The sequence below is a fragment of the Camelus bactrianus genome, chromosome 33 (assembly GCF_048773025.1).
Source record: "Camelus bactrianus isolate YW-2024 breed Bactrian camel chromosome 33, ASM4877302v1, whole genome shotgun sequence".
NCBI lineage: Eukaryota > Metazoa > Chordata > Mammalia > Artiodactyla > Camelidae > Camelus > Camelus bactrianus.
Window position 1 is genome coordinate 17,764,725 of NC_133571.1, and position 21,101 is coordinate 17,785,825.

Consider the following 21,101-nt stretch of genomic DNA (forward strand, 5'->3'; position numbering starts at 1 on the left):
ATGGAGGTAAAGAATCACACTTCGGTCAAAGAGTTCACCCTGTCGGGCATCCCACATGCAGAAGGCCAGCAAACTGTGCCCTCTGTTGTGTTCCTCACCTTCCACCTCTGCGCTCTGCTAGGAAACCCACTCATCCTGGTGGCTGTGATGTTTGATTCCTGCCTCCACACTCCTATGTGTTTCTTTCTTTGTAACCTCTCTGTGCTGGATATTGGTTTCTCTGCTGTGAGCACCCCAAAGATGTTCGCCAACCTGCTGGTGAAGAACCGCGTCATCTCCCTGGGGGGCTGCGTGTCCCAGGTCTTTTGCTGCCACTTCCTGGGCTGCAGTGAGTGCCTGCTCTACTCGGTGATGGCCTAGGACTGGTTTGTAGCCATTTGCCACCCACTGCGTTACACCATCATCGTGAACCGTCAGGTGTGTGCCGGGATGGCTGCTGGCATCTGGTGTGTGAGCTCTTTTCAAGCCACAATGCTCACTGCACTGACCTTCCACTTGCCATACTGTGGGTCTAATGAGATAGACTATTTCTTTTGTGACATCTTTCCTGTTGTCAAATTGGCCTGTGGTGACACCCTCATTATTGAGACAGTGAGCTTCACCAACACTAGCCTTCTGCCCACAATGTGTTTCCTCCTCATCCTGACCTCCTATGTCCACATTGTCATCGCCATCCTACAGATGCACACTGCTGAAGGGGGGCACAAGGTGGCATCCACCCGTGTTTCCCACCTCTCAGGGGTCACGGTGTTCTTTGGGCCCTGTGCACTCATCTATAGCCAGCCATCTTTGAGCGAGGTTCTGGTAACCCCAATGCAAATCTTTGGAAATGTCATCACTCCCACACTAAACCCCAACATCTACACTCTGACAAAGATGTCAAGGGAGCCCTGAAGAAGCCGGCTGGGGACCGGCTGTTTCAGAGGCGGTCTCTAGTCCACTTGGGAGTAGAGCTGATTTTTTTCCCTTCCCATTTATGTGTTAATTTGAAAAAAAAAGTATCTATGACAGTTGTAAGGTATTTTCTGCCATAGAGACAGGGAAGCAATCCTGATAGAAACCTCTGACCTTCAGCAGGCATTTTTCTCTACAGGTCCAGACAGTAAGTATTTTAGGCTTTGGGGACCATTGATCTCTGCCACAAACACAGAATTCCGGTATGATAGCACGAAGACAGTCACAGAAAATATGTAAACGAATGAAACAAGATGAGGCTTGTTCCAATGAAACGTCAGTTACACAGGCTGCAGGCGGGCTATGCCATGCAGGGTATAAATTGCTCTGTCACAGATAACGTATTCTAGATACTAATCTTTTATTGTTAAAATGCACGGCAAATAGTTTTTTACTTTGTGGTTCCTCTCTTTATTAGCTTTAAGGTATTTTTTAATACAATCAATGCCTTATTTTAACGTGAATGGTTTACCAAATTTTCCCAGTATAATCTCTTTCAGAGTTTTTTGTGTCTTGTTTAGAAGTCATCTATTATCCTTAATTTATGTATGTAATTTTTTTACTGTTTTGATTTTCACTTGTAAGCCTTTAATCCATCTGGAATTGACTTTTGTTTGCGATGAGGTAAAAATTCAATTCCTTTCTTTAAAAAGTATATGAATAGCCAGTTGTCCCAGCGCCATTGATTTAATAGTTCATCACTCTCCCACTGTCCTACAATGCCTCTAATATGCTCTCCTATGATGCCCACTCTCTAGGATTCATGTTCTTGTATAATCACTTCCCTTGGATTTAGTGACTTGCTTTTAGTGAATAGAATGTGGCAGAGGTGATGAGATTCCAAAATCAGGTTATAAAAGACTGGCTTCAATCTTGGGTGTACTGCCCTGTCTTGCTATGTCTTGACTGACTGCCTTGGGAGAAGCCAGCTGTCATGCTGTGAGGCAGACCTATGGACAGACCTATGGCTCATCTGCCAAGAGCCATGTGATTAACCTTGGAAGTAAATCTTCCCCAGTCAAGCCTTCAAGAAGATTATAACTCCAGCCAACAATTTAACTGCAGCCTCATGAGACTCTGAGCCAGAGCAAACCAGTTAAGCTGTGCCTGCATTACTGACCCACAGAAACTGGAATAATAAATAGTTATTTTAAACCACTAATGTTTGGAGTAATTTGCTATGCAACAATTGAAACTAGTACATATGATGATCTATATTTTCCATGTCTTTTTTGAGTCTGTTCTAAGTTGTATCTTTCTAAGATTTTATTCAGTTTATCAGTTTTCAAATTTATTTGAAAATACTTTAATATATCATATAATCTGCTTAGTCCATGTGCTTTTGTCCTATTTTCTATTCCTCATGTTGTTTCTATGTGTCATCGCTCTCTTTTTTTCCCACTAATCATCTTTGCAAAGGCATAACTATTTTCTTAGTATTTTCAGAAAGCCAAAATTTGGCATTGTTGATCCTTTCTCTTTTTATTTTCTCTAGCTCATTAACTTACGCTTTTATCTATTTATTTTTAGTTCTTTGAAAACTATGTGGCTTTCTGCTACATACAAGATCAACAATTCTTACATTTCAAACATTAGTTCTCAAGGGACAAAGTTCTTGACTCCTGTTACAGAAGAGAAATTCCAGATGCAGCAGACATGCTTTGTGCATAGTTGTATGAGTTATTAATAAGAATTTGTTGATTAATACATGGATACAATTCTGGAAAAATCATGTGGAGAACAATTCCTCGCTCAGGGAAGCCAGCTCTGCCAATTGACAAAATTCCTTGCTGAGGAGTCTGAGAATGGAAATTCTATTTCTAAACCAAAACATCATAGTTTGAAATGTAGAAGAGCTATGGACAAACTGAGGCAAAGTATGTGAAATCAGATGTTAAAAGCCTCAGACTTACGATTATTATTTCCTATTCTAAAAATAAACCCCAAAACCGAGGGAGTAGCTTCTCTATGTCCACGATGATTGAGCTGTACCTCTCACCTTTTCCTGTACTTCCCAAGGTCAGTCACAGAGATAAAAAGCGTAGATATGGCTCTGTCTTATTCACATCACAGTCGTGCTACAAGGGGGAAAACCACATTGTGTTTCAGCTAGATCATTTACCCACTTCTAATTACTCCCTTTGCTCAACAACCCCCTTGAATCAGGACTCATTCAGGAAGGGGATCCCAAGGGCCCCAACAGCATTTAAATTTCCACATATGAGAAAACAACGTAGCTATCAGTGTCTTGGAAGAAATCTTTGAGAAGACAAGAGGTACTTTCAGCTTTCTGTCATTTAATCTCAGTTTATTTCACTAAGAAGAGAGAACTTTCCAGATGATGGCAGGAGATCCCTGACCCTGGCTTAAAGGCAAATATGGATGGATGAGCCCAGAGAGGCAGATAATAAAAGAATCCACTCCCTCCTTGTGAGTTACAGAAGTGCCACCCTCATCTCTTTAATTTCTACTCCTCTTTTCTTCCTCAAGTTTCCAGTGGAGAGGGGAATCTGGAGTCCTTGGTTTACAAATGGTCTCAGAGTCCAGGATGAAAAGGACTTGGGGCTACTGGGCACAAGAATAGGACATCGTTTGCTTGGTTTGTTATTCAACTCACCATGTTGGCTTGTCAACTAAAAACTCCTTTCTTGCTATTGCCCTTTATAACCAGAGATTTGGTCTTAATTCAAAGAGATTAAAAGGTTGGACCCTCTAAGTGAGCCTATACCCTGACACCTTTTGTCCAATTCTTTGTCATGTGCGACTCCTCTTGATAAAACACCCGGGACAAACTCTGACTATTCAGAGGATGGTGCAAAGAATGAACAGGTATATGATTAAGCTTCTTTACAGGGTTGTTTAGGAGTATTAATAGCTGATGGTGTCATATAAGCCCTCGTACAAGACAAAACAACTGAATGATATCCTTTCTTGCCAGTTACTGAGCGAGTCGCTTCACTGTTTCATTCATCAAATATTTATTAAGGACCTACTCTGTGCCGGGCACCGCTTTCTGCACTGAGGATAGAGAAGTGCACGTGAAAAGGCATTTACTCTTCTAGACTTTGTATTTCAGTATATGTGTGTGGTGGTGGTGGTGGTGCAGGGGCAGGCAGGCTGGATTTCCATTGCTTACTAAGGAGGAGTGGGAACATTTTTAGAGATTTGTGACATCAAAAGGAAAAGCGTGAATAACACGGGGGTGGGACGGGCGCAAAATCTGACAAGATTAGTAACATCATAGCCCATCACAGATGCACATAATGGAAAGACTCATGTTAAAAAATAAAGAAAGAAAGAAAGAAGAATTCAGATCCCTAGTTCTGCCACATACAGTGACCTCAATGTAGAACTGTGTAGCCTGTCTAATGTCCAGATGTTTTCTTTTCTAAAGAGTTACTGTGTGGATTAAATGAACTGAAATCGTGTTGTGTAGACATTTCAAGTGGTAATGTGCTGATTATTTAACCCTATGGCTCACCAAAAAACAGAGATAAGAATAAAATATAATTTTGTCAGCTGTAGCGGTTCACAAATAGAGTGATTCTCAGGTCACAGTTCGTACCCCCAGAGATATAATGAGCCCCAGGGTGATTGTGAGGCTTCTGATACCCCTCCATTCTGAGGGTGCATATTTGTGGGGGTACCACCCTTCCTGTTAAAATCCTTGCTCCAACATATTTCTTTTAAAATATTGTTTTAATAAAGGATGTTTGCATTTGGAATCAGCACAGGAAAAATATGTTACAGAAATTATCAAGGTGGCTAAGGTAGCTACATTCCAGTTAAAATGCCCTGAAACTTGGTTCGTAAGTAGTGTTTCCGTAACTCCTAGCCCAAACACTGTCATTTAAATCACACATCTCATTTCCCAGTGTGTTCACTCCATTGACATCCAGCCAGGACCTCCTTCCCTGTCTCCTGCTCCCTCTTCCTACCCAAGGACTGGCTCTCCCGGAGGGAGATGGAGAACCGCTCTGCGGTGACTGAGTTCATCCTCCTGGGCATCCCGCACACAGAGGGGCTGGAGCCCGCACTCTTTGTCCTGTTCTTGCCCTTCTACGCCTGCACCCTGCTGGGAAATGCATCCATTCTCACGGCTGTTCTTTCTTCCACTCGCCTCCACACACCCATGTATTTCTTCCTGGGGAACCTGTCTGTGTTTGACATGAGTTTCTCTTCCGTGACCTGTCCTAAAATGCTGCTCTACCTCGTGGGACTGAGCCCGCTCATCTCCTACCAGGACTGTGTCTCCCAGCTCTTCTTCTTCCACTTTCTTGGCAGCATTGAGTGCTTCTTGTACACCGTGATGGCCTATGACCGCTTCACTGCTGTCTGTTACCCTCTGCGGTACACAGTCATCATGAACCCTAGAATCTGCGTGGCCCTGGCTGTGGGCACGTGGCTGTTAGGATGTGTCCATTCCAGTATCCTAACCTGGCTGACCTTCACCTTGCCGTATTGTGGTCCCAATGAAGTGGATCACTTCTTTTGTGATATCCCAGCACTCTTGCCCTTGGCCTGTGCTGATACATCCCTAGCCCAGAGGGTGAGCTTCACCAACGTGGGCCTAATATCTCTCGTCTGCTTTCTCCTCATCCTTGTATCCTACACGCGAATCTCCATCTCCATCTTGCGTATTCGATCAACAGAGGGCCGCCGCCGTGCCTTCTCCACATGCAGTGCCCACCTGATTGCCATCCTCTGTGCCTATGGGCCCATCATTACCGTCTACCTGCAGCCCACCCCCAACCCCATGCTGGGAACTGTGGTCCAAATTCTGATGAATCTGGTAGGACCAATGCTGAACCCTTTAATATACACCCTGAGGAATAAGGAAGTAAAATCAGCCCTGAAAAAAATATTGCACTGGACAAATCACATTCCTGAGATTTAATAAGAACGGATGGATGGGTTGATGACATGGAATTCTTTCTCCCTCAACATGGGAAATTTTATTCTGGAATCCTTACATGTGGCTTTGCAGTGCATGCTGAATGGTGTGGACCAGTATGTCATAATACTTCATCACTTTGTCTATTTTATTTTCTTGTGTTACCGAAGTCCCCTCCCCACAGCTTCAAAATAACATCATCTGGGTTGTTGTTATTTCGCTTTCCTTCTATGGAAAACCTCCTGCCACTAAAAGACCATTGCACCATTTCTCCCACCTTTCCCAACAATGCGTGAGACCAAGTTTATGAGGAAAGGGAATAAACAGAAGAAAGCAACTTTAAATAACTGATTGGGAGCATGACAGGACCTTCTCTTTTAATATTAACAGACTAATTGCCAGAGGCAAAATGAAGTGTTCTCTTTTTCCTTTTCAACTGTGTAAAAAAGGGAATAACTTAGGATTTGTCAATGGACATGTTCTCCTCTGCACCCCATGATTTTTCTCATCCTTGCTTTCTCTGCCTTAAGGTTCTTAGGCAAATAAGATGAGTTCCAACTGTGTAAGGAAAGTGAAAAGCTTTGTGGCTAGTATTCTAGGCTGGATGTTTCCATTTCACTGTCCACTAATAGAGTGGTTATTAATGTGATAAAATGCATTTTTATCAGGTCAGATAATTAGACTGAGCCAGTGGTTTTCCAAGTATGATTCAAGGAGCCCCAAGGCGCCAGTGAATTTATTCTAAGGCTTCATGTTAAGTATAGAGAAAATTTCCCTTTTACCTGCTATACCTGTTGTATTTCTTGGCAAAATTCCACTGGGAAAAGTTGGAAGGCCTCTGGAGTATGTAATCTCCATGGCATCCTCCAAGACTAAGGATTTCCTTCTACCCATGACTTTAAAGGTGTTGTTGCCTTTTCTTTAGCACCTGGATCTGAACCTTCAATATGCACTTGAGCTTGTTAACAGCTCAAGCTATGCTTGTTCATGCTTCAGGGTTCATTTAATTACTTACCAAACAATTCTCCTCTTCTAATAGAAACAATTATAAAGGTGATGTTTATTATACTTAGTCTCAGGTAACCTCTTCCCTATTCGATCTACATCAGAGACACCTACTTTGGTTCACAGATGGCTACAAAGCAGCTCTGTGGAAGGCACTGATTAGATCAGAAACATTACAGAAGGCAAAGGTGGGTTTCACTGGATCCACTGCATTCATTGCCTGGACTTCACATAATTTTACCTCAACCCTTTGTACCTCTGGCCTAATTAGCGCTGTATTATTACAATTCCAGCTCGAGTACCTCCTGATTCACTGTGATATAATGCAAGTTCACCTCCACAGTCCCCTCTTGAGAAACGCTAGATGTGAATCCTAACAGCAAACTATCCTTTGAGAATCTTCTGAAACCCTAGAAGCATCAGGTACAGATCTTCCTTGACTTACAGCGGTGTTACGTCCTGATAAGCTCATCATAAATTGAAAATACAGTAAGTAAAAAAAAAATGCATTTAGTACGCCTAACCTACTGAACATCATAGCTTAGCCTGGCCTGCCTAAATGTGCTATAAATGAAGGCACTGGAATCTTTGATTTTATCATCTGAGAAAATGTGCAAAGAGGAGGGAAGACCAAGGATACAAAAAGGAGCAGGAGCTGGAGAAAAAGCTGACTCCAGTCAAACATCTACCGTGTGCCTCCCTCTGTCATTATCCAAATATTCTGGTTTCAAGGTCAAGTCCACTCTCATGTAGAAAGGAGTGAAGGAAGCTGTAGCCAATTGATTCTAAGTATTACCAGCTCATTGGAAAATTACTTATATTGAGTGATGAATGCAACAGCTATTTAAAATGCCTAATTTGGTGATTTATCAACTCTGGTCTATGGAATAGTCTGAAAGTATGATAAAACTGAAATTTTAATGTTGGCATTGTCTTTCCTTGGAAAGGATGTATTTTTTTTTCCTCTGAAACTGTATGTCCTCCTTTCTTCCTTTTTTAATGGTAGCTATAGTTTAGTTATATTTTTAATGTCTTGTCAAAATAAGAAGTAGGTAACCTTATATGTAGCCTTAATTGAATATTACTGACTAATAAAATCCAAAGCCTGAGAAAAATGGATTCTGTTCAACTTGATGCAATTTACCAGTTTTCCTTTTAATTTGACTTCTTAGGAAGATCTTATTGGAGACAAACCACAGGTGCAGATTTTGCTAGTTAGTGAACTACGATTCACATTTTAAATTGAACTTTTGGCATTCAGATTTCCCATGTGCAGCAGAATATTTCTCTAAGCAATGGTAAGTATCCTGGATTCATGGAAAGTTAATAAAATAGAATTCTGGTTTTATGCCTCACAGCTTTATGTGCTTGGTTAATGTGAAACTGACCCCCTAAGAGATCAATTTCCTTTCTGTGTGAGGAGAAAATTAAGTTTCCAAGACTGCAAAACTGAAGATCAGAAGTCTAGATTGTGATAAATGTGCTAAGGTCACGAATATCAGTCTATGTTGTCCTTTGGAAGAGTTGCTAGGCTTTTCCTGGTGATGTATCAATATGTATTTCTGAATTCTGCACTCTTATCCTCATTGTACTGATAAAAAAGTAACTCAAAGACGTTAAAGCTAAGACATATAACTAAGAAAATGGAATAATTGGGGTGGAACTGGTTTCCAAACCCAAGTCTCATGATTCTTGGTCCTACTTATGTGCCATTGGCCAGTGTTTCTTAAAATATTCCATTGAAGCGACTCAAAAGGCTGTGAAGAGAAAATTGTGTAGGATGGGATGAAGTTGGGAGGGAACAGCAGATGATGGAGGCAAGATAGTTATCTTGAAATTATCTGCATCAACCTTAGAATTTTTCTAAGATTTCGTTTTATATTAAAGGTTATTTGAAAATGTGATTCATGAATATTTTATGTTCTATTCCATAATAAATCCATTTTTAATTTTTAAATAATTGTTTTCATCCTCAAAATTTCAAGTTATTTCAGACTTTATAAAGATCAATCTTGTTCATTCTCTTGCATCATGAATCTCAGGTCCCATGTGGATTAATCCTTGTCCAGACAATACAGTTGAAAACCAGTGCTCTACAACTGTGTCATTTCCTCTTAATTTGGTCATTTAAAAAGATAATTGCCTTTTCCCCTTTCCTTCTCTTGCTTTTCCAGTTTCTTTCTCCATGCAAACTTGTGTCAGAAAACTGCTTGAATGTGTGGGGAAACCCCTTCTCCCCAACACTGAAAACTGAGTTCAGAACAGCTACGACAATGCAAACAGCAGGCATTTAATGCTATCATGCCAAAAGTCCTAGATCCATTTCTACTGCTTATAACATTGCTCCTATTCCATTTGTGTCACGGCCTGGCTCCAGCCTTTTGGCCCCTGTTCTCTCTGTGTGGCATTTAGACTCAATCTAAGGACTTGACTCAGACCTGTCTCACTGGAGATTATTGCTTTGTGTTCTCCTGAGCAAAATGCTGTGTTCTCCACTAGGTTCCAAGTTGCAAAAGAGCTGTTTTTCTAAAATCAGCCTCTCCCTATGGCCTGGTACAGGGCCAGTCACAGGTGAGTAGTCAAGATAATTTATTGATTTTGATTAGTCAAATGCACATTTTTGTTGCTGTTGTCTGTCTGCTTTGTTTTGTTTCCTTGTTTTTACAAAATCCACTTTCTGGGAAGATGTCTGCTGTTCTGGCAACATGTACAGATGGCCATGGCAACATGTTTGGGCATCGGTTTCGCACACGTGTAAAACAGAAATGCTTGTCGGATTCAAAACAAGCGAGAGAGTCAGGCTTATGTTCTCAGGTTCTGTGCCCTCCTGCCCCTGCTGCACCTCTGACAACAACTCAGCTCTCAATTTTTGAAGCAAAAATGGAGTAATTTCAAAGACTTGTCTAATATTTTTGAGCAGTTAAAGAAATGTATTGCCTTTCAGATCCCTCAATTTGTGAATGAGCTGACATTTTCAGTGACCCACTCTCGGTGGATGTAAATAAAGAGCTATGCGGATTTGCTTATGAATTCTAGAAACCCTGCTTGGGTGGATTTCTTGCGTGTTCCTGATGATCTTTGGGTGTGATTTGACCTTCCTGTCCAGGAAGAACTGACTAGCGGTGGAATCTGGTAGCTCTACTATCAGTTGGTGGAGAAACTTGTCAGTTGGTGTTGTAGGCAGAATAAGGCTTCCCCAAGATGCCCGTGGCCGAATCTCCAAAACCTGTGAACGTGTCAGGTCGCTGACACAGGGGAACTAAGACTGCAAATGAATTAGGTTGTTCATCAGCTGACTCTGACATGAGGGAATAACTGAGATGATCTGGGTGAGCCCAGTGTAGTTACAAAGATTTCTCTAAGTGGAGGAGGGAGGCAGAGGAGAACCAGAGAAATGAGAGCTGAGAAGGAACTCAGCCCTACCAACACCCTGATTTTAGCGTAGTGACACTCATTATGGACTTCTAACCTCCAGAACTGTAAAACGATAAATTGCCAATGTTTGAAGCCATTAACTACGTTTGTGGTAATGTTTTTTACAGCAGCAATAGGAAACTCATACAGCGGATATGTCTCTGAGCTTCACCGCTGATTCAAAAGCTGTCCTGACTCTCCCCTGCTCGGCTAGGGGAGGCAGACGGCTGGGGCTCTGAGGGATGGATGCTCTGATAAACTCCTCTGAACCTGTTCGCCTCCAGGGAAGACTGGGATACCAAACTAGGAGTGCACAGGAGGACAAAGGCCCTAGATGCTCACTGAGAAAGGTCCTAGAGAGACACATGAGTAAACACTCAGCTCTCACCTATCGTAGGGGAGCAACTGTATATCAGTCTTGAGCAGACATCCCTTGGCCTCACAAAACAAGTATTCTTTTAGTGCCAGAGGTCCAGGGTCTGAGAAATTATGAAGATAACTTTTAACAAAGAATTATCACACCCTCAACATGCTCTGGAAGATCTCAAGTATTATCTGTTAAAACCAGGGATATTTACTGATTGAAAATCCTCACTTACACTTACAATCACTTACAAAGGATTCATATAATTAAAAAAAGAAAAACAACAATAATAACATTTGTTAGAACTTAGCATTTAAAGACATATCTATCTTAAACCAATTAAAAAGAGAGGCTTATTCTAAATTTAGGAAAACTCATTTTTTGAGGGAAATATCTAAACTCAAAATATATACCAAAATGAGTATCAGATGGATGAAGAGTTAAATAATAAAAACAAGGGCAAACAAAACCCAATAATCTAACTGAGAAAGTCCTGCTGTACACCTTTACTCATTCACTAAAGAAGAAAAGGAGCTGCTCTGAAGAGGCAGGGGAGAGGCCAGTATATATGTGACTTGGTGAAGGGGTACGTGCCATCCAGCACACATCTCTGTAGAAGGTTACTGCTAATCACAAGGAATAGACATCTCAGCTAATGATTTTAGCACTTTGGAAGTACTGGAAGGTGCAAAAATCTGGGTTCAGAACAACTCCTCCTGAAATATATTTGACTATCTGAGTAGGGCCCATTCTGCCTGTTTTCCCAAAGCACAGAATGCCCTATCTTGTTCCTTGTCCTTGAATACCTTTCAGAGTTTACTCTAGGTCGGGGACCACAGTGGCCAATGACTTAATCCTTGTAAAACACCACAGAAAGCTGCAAATGGCATTATTTTATTATTTTTTATGGCTAAGTAGTATTCCATTGTCTATACTTCAATAAAAATATATTAAAAAAAACCAAAACACCATTGAAAGCAACATTCTTTTCCTTTACAGAAGTACAGGTTACACTCCTAACAACCGCTACCAAGCTGAGGAAGAAGTATGAGTGGAGGGAAATAAAATGACAAAAGGCTTTTTAAACTAAGATGAATACCTGATACACTGGCATCAAGCCCTAGAAAGATCCATAAGTTTATATGAAATAATAAGACCTAAGTGGAACTTGTGGCAGAATAATTGAGGCACCTCAAGAAGGGTTTAAAGTACACTCATAAACTCTGACAAGCAGTTATATTTGGAACCCATGAAAATTAACCATTTGTGGGCAACTGACCCACAGTGGTTATGACACGTATGGAACGAGCAGCCACCACTGGAATGTGCTTGTACTCAATACAGCTAAACTGAATGCCTCATTTTAGAGAATGATAATCCTTTACAAATTTTCCAAATTTATGATTGTAAACTTAGGTAAAAGAGGAGTAACAAACACACAGCGTACGTTCAAGAGTACATTTAAGATTTATAAGGGATCTGAGACATATTTACACTAACTTGCATGCCCTGGTCATAAGAATGTTTTCTTATGTTTTGATTCTTAGCAATTCCTGGAGCTGGAGAACTTAGAACACCCTTTGAACAATATGTCAGTAATAGAATTTAATCCCTTCCTCTTTTAAGTCTTGGGAAGGCTGGGGTGAGGCTTTGAGCAAAGGACTGGCTACATAGAGCTGTGTGCCTCCAGGCTGTATTTAAATAGTCTACTTTATATATCAATGGAATGCAAAAATGCAAAAAGATAGATGTCCAAGGTCAGGATGATCCCACTTGTGACCTATCTCTCCAAACTGAAAGTAGTGTAGTAGAGAATAACCTTTGTTTTGTTGGACACCATGACCTAGCCCAAGGGGATGGCTGCAAGAACAAGGAACGCCTGCAGCAAGACGATTACACCAATCAAGCACACCCCCTCCCTTATTTTTTGTATAAAAGGAGCCTGTATTCTGACTAGAGCAGGATGGTTCTCCAAGACATTAATCTACCATCCTCTGGGTCTGCCGGCTTTCCAAATAAAGTCCCTATTCCTTGCCCCATCACCTCATCTCCTGATTTACTGGCCTATCGGGCGGGGAACAGAACGAGTTTAGACTCGGCAACAGTAAGACAGTGGGTGCAGTATAAATGCGAGCCCAGAAGGGTGGAAGAATCAGGAACTCACTTTTGTCCTCTCCTTGCTTCTGGAGCTTGTGATTCAAAAGAATGAGGCACACAGGCTCTCCTAGCTCTTTAAGTCTTTAGGTCTCCTAGCTCATTCTTATCTGTTCCTGATCACTTGAACCTACGCAGAATGGCAAGTACGGTTGCCTTCTCCTTTTGGACATATATTAGCTTTATAGATTTCAGGAATCCTGGCAGTTATCTTGGATTTCTGATGCAGTCTAGTAAGTCTGTAACTGTAGACTTAGAGTGCTCCAGGGTGGACACCAGCCAGGCATGTGTGTTCTGCAATCTGTGTTCTGTTGTCCTCTGGTGGATAAAGAACATCTCCAGTCTTAGCACAGATTTTAAGGTTTTCCCTGGGTTGAGGAGTCATCTGGATGTTTGTGTTTGAAGGGGCAGTGATAGAGGAAGAAACTTGTTCTACGAGTGACTGGATAATTTTGAAGAGATGACAAACTCTGCATAAGTGTTTATGTCCAAAGATGTTCATTACCTTATTATTTATAAAATAATTTGAAAAAAATTAGAAACAATTGAAATATTGAACAGTGTTCAATATTCATTGGAGATAATTATTTTAAATAATTATGATTATTATAATTGGATTATGAGCATTTCTTCTGATGATTTTTTAAACTACAGTGAATACTTGTGATTATTGTTGCAATGTGATAAAAATGTTTTCTTTAAATTATGACTGCTGAATAAAATTAAATATTTTTTTAAAATCAGTTTTATCTGCGTATTTTGTGGGGTCTCCTTACGACTGAGAACTGCAAGAATTTCTCAGAATGATGCTAGTCTGCATGCTAGTCCTCAGCAGTTTGTCAAAATAATTATTTGAGTGTTTACCCCAGCTGATGAAGTTCTGTGATTTCTCCTTCAGGTGAGCAAATCATGAGGGCTGTATCTCCCTGGATACACCTGTCTCTCTAGATTTTAGGGTGGCATTTTGCCCTGCAACCTCTATTCTCTGAATGGGTCCAAGAAAAGTCATTAATTTTCAATTTATCTGGTTTTTTTCTTGTATGGACAGGAATGACAACTCTTAGGTTCTTTACTTGTCTTTGCTCAAACTATAAGTCAGAATGCAGTTTCTGTTGTTATTTTTGTTTGTTTTATTTTTGGGAGAATTAGAAGAGAATCACTGTATTGCTTTGCCAGGCAAAGGGACCACAAGCAGGCTAGTGCCTCACAGACTGTGAGCCCCTCAGCATGCGAGTTTTGATACCTGGTATTGGCTAGTTCAACACTGAAAGTAAAGGAGGCATCATCTAGGACATAATTAAGAAGAACATTGTTGTACATTGATATAGCATCTCTATACAGTTTAGACAGAAACAGGTTAAACATGGCTAGTGATGTGGACTTAACAGAACTTGTGAAAGGAAAAACAGAAATTATATTCAGATAGGAAGCTGCTTTCAAAGACCTTCTAGAACAGTGTCTGCAGGCTTTTATTTCTAGCCCTTAATCTAATGACTGTCTATCGTCTCAACACTGAGAATATTATACACAAGGGAACTAATAAGAGTATTAACGAAGAATGAAAAAAGCAAATTTTAATTGCTCCTACACCCCAAGAGCTCATTCCTGGTGAAAGGAAATCTTGAGGGAGCCTCCAATAGCTTCCAATATATTTTTAATGCTACCTCTTGTATGTTGAAACCTTAGATGAAAGCATGTCACTTTGGCAAGCGCCTCTGGTAGAATTATGAGGAAGGGACAATGGGGAATCACGGTTCTTGATTCTTAGTATCTACATGAACAACTCAGCAATCGAGACCTGCATTTGAGCCCTAAGTAAAAGAGAGCCCAGGATTTTCTATCTTGAACAGCCTCTACCATCATCATCAAGACCTACTTCTCTTAGTACTTGGTCTAAAGCATATATATAATCCAGACTAAGGTTTCCAAGTAAAGGTGAGTATCCGAGTTTTAGAAAGTTTTAGAACTTTTAAATCTCAGATTGTTAAGAGAGTCTAGCCTCCTCACAACATTACGGGAATTTCCTGAAGCCAATGGTTACTCATCTTTTGCTGTAACACATATGACGATGGAAAATTATCTTTTTCATAATTCCACCCACGCTACTTCCAGACCCATCTAATGGTTAGAGATTCTTGACCTTCAAACATGTGTCTCATCGGCCGTAGCTCTGCCCTTTGAGGTAACATACAAAAAAAGGTCTAATTCCAGTTCATGTTATTTTGATCCAAATATTCAGGTTTGGTTTTTTTTTTTTTGGACAGTTATATTTTGAAAATCGCCATCATAAAATACAGCCCCTAGGACTAAGCATAGTTCACCGAGTGAGTTTATCTTGTGGGACTATCATTTCCTTTATTTTGGATATTACGTTCTTTTTTTTTTTTTTAATGAATTCATTGGCAGTTTTAGGTGTTTTTCTCTTGATCCAGATCTTTTGAATATGAAGAGCTGTGAGGCCAATGCTTCCCGATTTTGAATGTTTTGTAGACCTGGCTTATTTCTACTTCTCCTTCCAGGTTCAGGCTTCTTTCGAAAGCCTTCATTGATGTCTGTTCTGGTTTAGCACCATGGTCACCATGCTCCTGAAGGACCTGTTCAATCACATGTTTATCACATTGTCCAGTCCACCCACAACTCCTTTTAGTTTGTAACGTTCTGAAGAGCAGGGATTCTATTTTATTCATCTCTCTATCCTGAGGGTCCACAGCAAACTCTACGCTTACAGATAGTGAAACTCTTTGTAATATCAGCCCAGATTCACAGGCCTACAACATCTTCTTACCATCATAAAAGTGTTTGTTACTCTCTTTTGTTAACATTATCTACGAATTTCATAAAGATTTCTTCTATGGCATCGCCCGAGTTATTGACAGAATGTTTTTCAAGATAAGACTGAGTATACAGACCCATGGAATAATAACTCAACATTTCTCACTTTATGAGTAATCTTTAGATGTTCCTTGAATTCATGTAACTATGATATATATTGTTCTATATTTTTACCTACCACATGTAACTTTATCATGTCCACAGATTATACAAGAAATTCAGCAAATGCTTTCTTGAAATCAAGATAACCTGGGATGATAAAAGTCTTTTACTCTATTAATTTAGTAAACCTAAAGAAACAAAAATTCTGGGTATAACTTAATGATCCTATGCTGGCTATGAATCGTAACACTTCTTTTATAAAACTTTAAAAATTTTTCTTTCTTAAATTGTTTTTGGTGTTTTTCTCAGGATTCATTCATCTCTTAGGTAAATCTGACCAAGTTCAGAAAAGACCATTAATGCAGTGTTGGGAATTCTCCACATTTAAGAATCACAGGCATTCAGGCAGACAGGTGCTGTTACCTGGGCAGAATGGGAAGTAATAGAAACTAAGAGCATGCACCAGAGTCGGACTTCAGGGGGAGCTGGTCACATGTAAAGATTAAGAGGCCAACACCTGCAGTCAAACATTACAGACTGGACAAGACATAACGGACCTTCTGTGATGGCCATCAGTACTGAGTGGGCCAGGTTTGTGAGAGGCCAGGAGTACATGAAAAAACAAGCAGTTGTCCTTTCTAAAGAGTCAGAAATATTGAAGGATACAGCAACTCAGCCTTTTAAATATGAAATAAGACAAAATTAGGTAAAATTAGTTCAAAGAAATAACTGTGATTCTGGAAAAGATAACTGGGAAACTGCCATTTTGCATTTTTGGATTTACAAAAATTGGCAGCAGGTTTGGCTTGAAAATGAGTTGAAATTTTTGCACATTAGACATATTTAAATTTCTCATAGTAATGTATGGAATTGGCCCAGAGTCAAGGATGGTTTGTCTCTGCAGGAGATGGAAAACTTACTGATCTTCCGGGCATAAGACAAAAGTCAGTATCACGCAGCAAATTACTGGGCACCTCACTTAAGTCTGCTGAGTATTTTCTGACACTGATTTCAGGTCTCCTTACTGTATTTACTTTACTTGTTTGTTTGTATTTGTTATTTTTTTCCTCCAATGAAGACACAGAAGAAATGTTTTAAATAGAGTCTATGTCTGACTTATGTCTGTAACTGATTAACAATTCATGGTTAAGAACTATATTTTTCTTGTTTATGTATTAGATAAAAAATATTATAATTGTAAAAGATAGTTACAATTTTTGAGCACTACAGCTCAACCTGGCACAATTTTGGGGGGAGAAAAAGATCTCATTTGAAGAAAAACCTAATGGGCATACTTGGCATAAATGAAAAGGCACACATCAGACATAACCTAAATGCGGAAGGCCTAGAGGACAAAGGCAAATTAGCAAGCTGGGGTGGAATGCTTTGTATGGTCAATATGGTATCACTATCATTTTATTGTTGTTGTTTGACTTGTTTTATAACAACTTCATTGAAATGTAACTCACATACCATAAAATTTACCCTTGGCACGTGAGCAAATCAGCGTTTTCCAGTACATTCATAGAGTTGTACAACCATCACCATGTCCTAATTGTAGAACTTTCATCACTTCCCTCCAGAAAAGCCCTGTACCCTTCAGCAATCACTTCCCATTCTCCCCTGCCTCCAGCTCCTGGAAGCTTTTAAGCTTCTTTCTCTATGAATTTATCTCTTCAGGACACGTCATATACATGGAATCATATAATATGTGGCTTTTCGTGTCTGTTTCCTTCACTTAGCATAACGTTTTCAGGTTCATCCACGATGTGGCATATCTCAATACTTTATTACTTTTTAATGCTGAATAATATTCCATTATATGAATATACCACCGTTTGTTTATCCATTCATATTTGATGGACATTTGGATGGTTTTCTCTTTTGACTATTATGAATAATATCGCTGCTCTAAACATTCATGTGCAAGTTTTTAGGTGGACATTTGTTTTCAGCTCTTGTGAGTATGTGCCTAGGAGTAAAACTGCTGGGTCACATGGTAAATTTATGCTTAATGCTTTGAGGGGCTGCTGAACTGGTTTCCTAAGCAGCTGTATCATTTACAGTCCCATCAGCACTGTGTAGGGGTTCTAATTTCTCCAGATCCTTGCTATCATCTTTCTTTTTGATTATAGCCATCCTCACGTATAGAGGGCATATATCTCATTGTAGTTTTGATTTATAATTCCCTAATGACTAATGATTTTTGAGCCTCTTTTCAGGTGCTTACTGGTCATTTGCATATCTTATTTGGAAAAATGTCTACTCAAATCCTCTACTCATTTCAAAATGTGGCTGTCTGTTATTACTGAGTTGCAAGGGTTTTTGTCAGATATATGGCTTTCAAACATTTTTCCCAAAGAATGAGATTATTTTACTGTGGCTCCAATCATTAGTGTGATATTAGAAAAACTCTGAAGCTGGGAGACAAAGTACTACATAAAAGATGAATTTTGGCGTGGGACTTACCAGTTTTCAGCCATGCTTCGCACACTATAAGCATAAACACCACAGGCAGACGTTTCAGTGGCAGAATGGCACCATGCTGTTCACAGAATTTTATATGCAGTTGACAATTTGGGAAAGACGAAGACTTTTTGTTTTATTTCGTTCATGCTGTGCCAGTTGCATCCTGATCAAACACTGTTCATTGTGTATCCACACATGGATACGATAAGTAACTTGCTGACGATTCATCTCTGCAGGATCTTATCTAGACTCTGGTCCAACCAGAATCACTCAACGAATGTTAGTATCACGACTATAATTTTTCTCCAGCTCTTATGTTCTTTGAATCCAGCATGTGTTTTATACATGCTTTGATTTTAGGATAGTATTTCCAGAAGCTATCAATACTAGCTCAAGTCCTTTATTACTGCTTTTATTTATTATGGCTATGTCATTTTTTATCTGTATTATGAGGAAATCAAAAGCCACATCTATATTGAAAAACCACAGTCTGAGGTTTAGTTTCCTCATCTATAAAGTGGGAATAATACACTCATAAGGTTTCTGGGAGGAAATGCCTCAGACTCCACTTATAAAAGGGCCTGGACAGCACATGGCATGCACTGAATAAACAGGACTAGTTTTCTGATGCACCAATAATCTCTGACGGTGTCTCCTGGATCTCTTTCTTTCGAAGACAGAACAGTCATCACAGTGCGCTGTGCCTGGAATCATCAGCTTGCTTCCAAACCCTTCCTGCAGCCATAGAAGCATACTCAGGTTCCTTCTGCTTTGGTCTCTTGCGCCTCTTGTGATTGCTTTGGTTCGAAGGTGAGTAGAAAGACACCAAGACAACACACACACTCTTGTTCCGGCCGAAGCATCATGCAAGGCTGACATTCTGCCAGCTGTGGTTTCCCGGAACATAAGCCCAAGGGTCATGAACCACATCAGGTCATTCCAAGGACTTAGCACATGGTAAATATTCCATAAGTGTTTTTAGGATGAATGGATTTGGGCTTTTAGTATTTCACACTTCTGAATTCTCCTCATTAGGAAATTTGCATCCTTCCTGGATGTGGAGTTTAGGCTGAATGATAGACTTATTGTTAGCCATCCAGGTACTTTCCAGACCCACTCTTTCTGTATATTTGAAAAGGTGCCAGGAGTGGAAGTATTCACTACAGGCGGTCAGTTGTTGATACACTGTTGTCAGTACTTAACATGAATTTTCCGCCTTGCATTAATTGCTCTGCACAGTTTCTCTCATATGACAAAAGATATAAAAGATAGAAGGGCAGATATGAGCAGTTAAAATAAGAGATGGAAGGTGAGACTGGCCTTATTTCATATCGTTGATCCTTTGCTTATTACATGCCTAACTCTGGGCAAATATATCCAACCACAGCAATGTATCAGTTACCTAACATGTAACACAGGCATGCGAGTATATGCTCTGTAGACAATTTGAGAGGAATACAAACAAATCATGGAAAGTTCTTACAACAATCAAAGTTGACAGAAAAGTTCTCTGGCTGTTCAGGGACTGGGCAGTACTGAGACCCACTCTTACAGCACAGATCAAAAAAGGCATAGTTCTTTCTGATTTTTAGTTTCATGTCCTATCTTAGATCTCAGGGTCTTTGAGCACTAACATGGATCAGGAGACAGACAGGGAACGGGAGCTACCTGGGTGAAAACCCTCGATTTTTATGTCACACTTCATTGTAATGGTAGGACCATAAATATCTACCTCAAATTTTCCTCTTCTTCTCTTACATAAAGTTCCCAGAGGGAAATGACAGAAGGAAATCATTCCACAGTGACTGAGTTCATCCTCGCTGGACTAACAGAACAGCCAGAACTCCAGCTGCCCCTCTTCTTCCTTTTCCTGGGAATCTATGTGGTCACGGTGGTGGGGAACCTGGGCATGATCACACTGGTTGGGCTCAGTTCTCACCTGCACACCCCCATGTACTGTTTCCTCAGTAGCTTGTCCTTCATTGATGTCTGTCATTCCACCGTCATTACCCCCAAAATGCTGGGGAACTTTGTGACAAAGAAGAATACCATCTCCTACCCTGAATGCATGACCCAGCTCTATTTCTTCCTTGTTTTTGCCGTCTCGGAGTGTTTCATGCTGGCTGCGATGGCCTATGACCGCTACGTTGCCATCTGTAACCCCTTGCTTTATAACGTCATCATGTCCCATCAGGCCTGTTTCTCTCTGATTTTGGGAGTGTATATTATAGCCTTGGTGTGTGCATTCTCTCATACAGGCTGCATGCTTAGGGTTCACTTCTGCAAACTTGATGTGATCAACCATTACTTCTGTGATCTTCTTCCCCTCCTAAAGCTCTCCTGCTCTAGCACCTATGTCAATGAACTACTCATTCTATGTTTTGGAGCCCTTAACATCTTTGTCCCCATCCTGACCATCCTCAGCTCCTACATCTTCATCATTGCCAGCATCCTCCGCATCCGCTCCAAGGAAGGCAGATCCAAAGCCTTCAGCACGTGCAGCTCCCATATGTTGGCAGTTGTGATCTTTTTTGGATCTGCTGCATTCATGTACCTGCAGCCATCCTCAGTCAGTTCCATGGACCAAGGGAAAGTGTCCTCTGTGTTTTATACCATTATTGTGCCCATGCTGAATCCCCTGATCTATAGCCTTCGGAATAAAGATGTCAATGTTGCCCTAAAGAAAGTGCTAGAAAGAAGGATATTCTTGTGATCAGAAATAATATGAGGATGACTTTTTATTCTACATCATTGTCTATTATATTGTATGAATTGGTGTGTTTAATATATCCATATATTTAGTGGGATTCTATTAACATTATTTCTTACTCCTATGGCCTTGGTGCCATTTCTTTGTGGATGTTTCTCTGATAAATATCATTGAGACACAGATTAAAAGAAATTCTAAAGATG

General features: G+C 40.2%; 2 protein-coding genes and 1 pseudogene across 2 annotated transcripts; all 3 read left to right on the top strand.

Annotated features, from left to right (window-relative positions):
- On the top strand, window positions 1-988 carry LOC105074197 (olfactory receptor 10D3-like; annotated as a pseudogene).
- A 3,930-nt stretch (window positions 989-4,918) lies between these two features.
- Window positions 4,919-5,851, top strand: LOC105074198 (olfactory receptor 10D3). The gene has a single exon (XM_010961696.2). It carries the CDS (start codon window positions 4,919-4,921, stop codon window positions 5,849-5,851), a length of 933 nt encoding a protein of 310 aa, XP_010959998.2.
- Window positions 5,852-19,608: 13,757 nt separating this feature from the next.
- LOC105074142 (olfactory receptor 8G1-like) lies at window positions 19,609-20,901 on the top strand. Its single transcript, XM_010961615.3, has 2 exons — window positions 19,609-19,620; window positions 19,960-20,901. Exons 1-2 carry the CDS (start codon window positions 19,609-19,611, stop codon window positions 20,899-20,901), a joined length of 954 nt encoding a protein of 317 aa, XP_010959917.2.
- Window positions 20,902-21,101: the final 200 nt, after the last annotated feature.

Bases quoted from the DNA above. Each gene is read 5' to 3' on its own strand.
- LOC105074198 (XM_010961696.2), top strand. From the start codon at position 4,919: ATGGAGAACCGCTCTGCGGTGACTGAGTTCATCCTCCTGGGCATCCCG.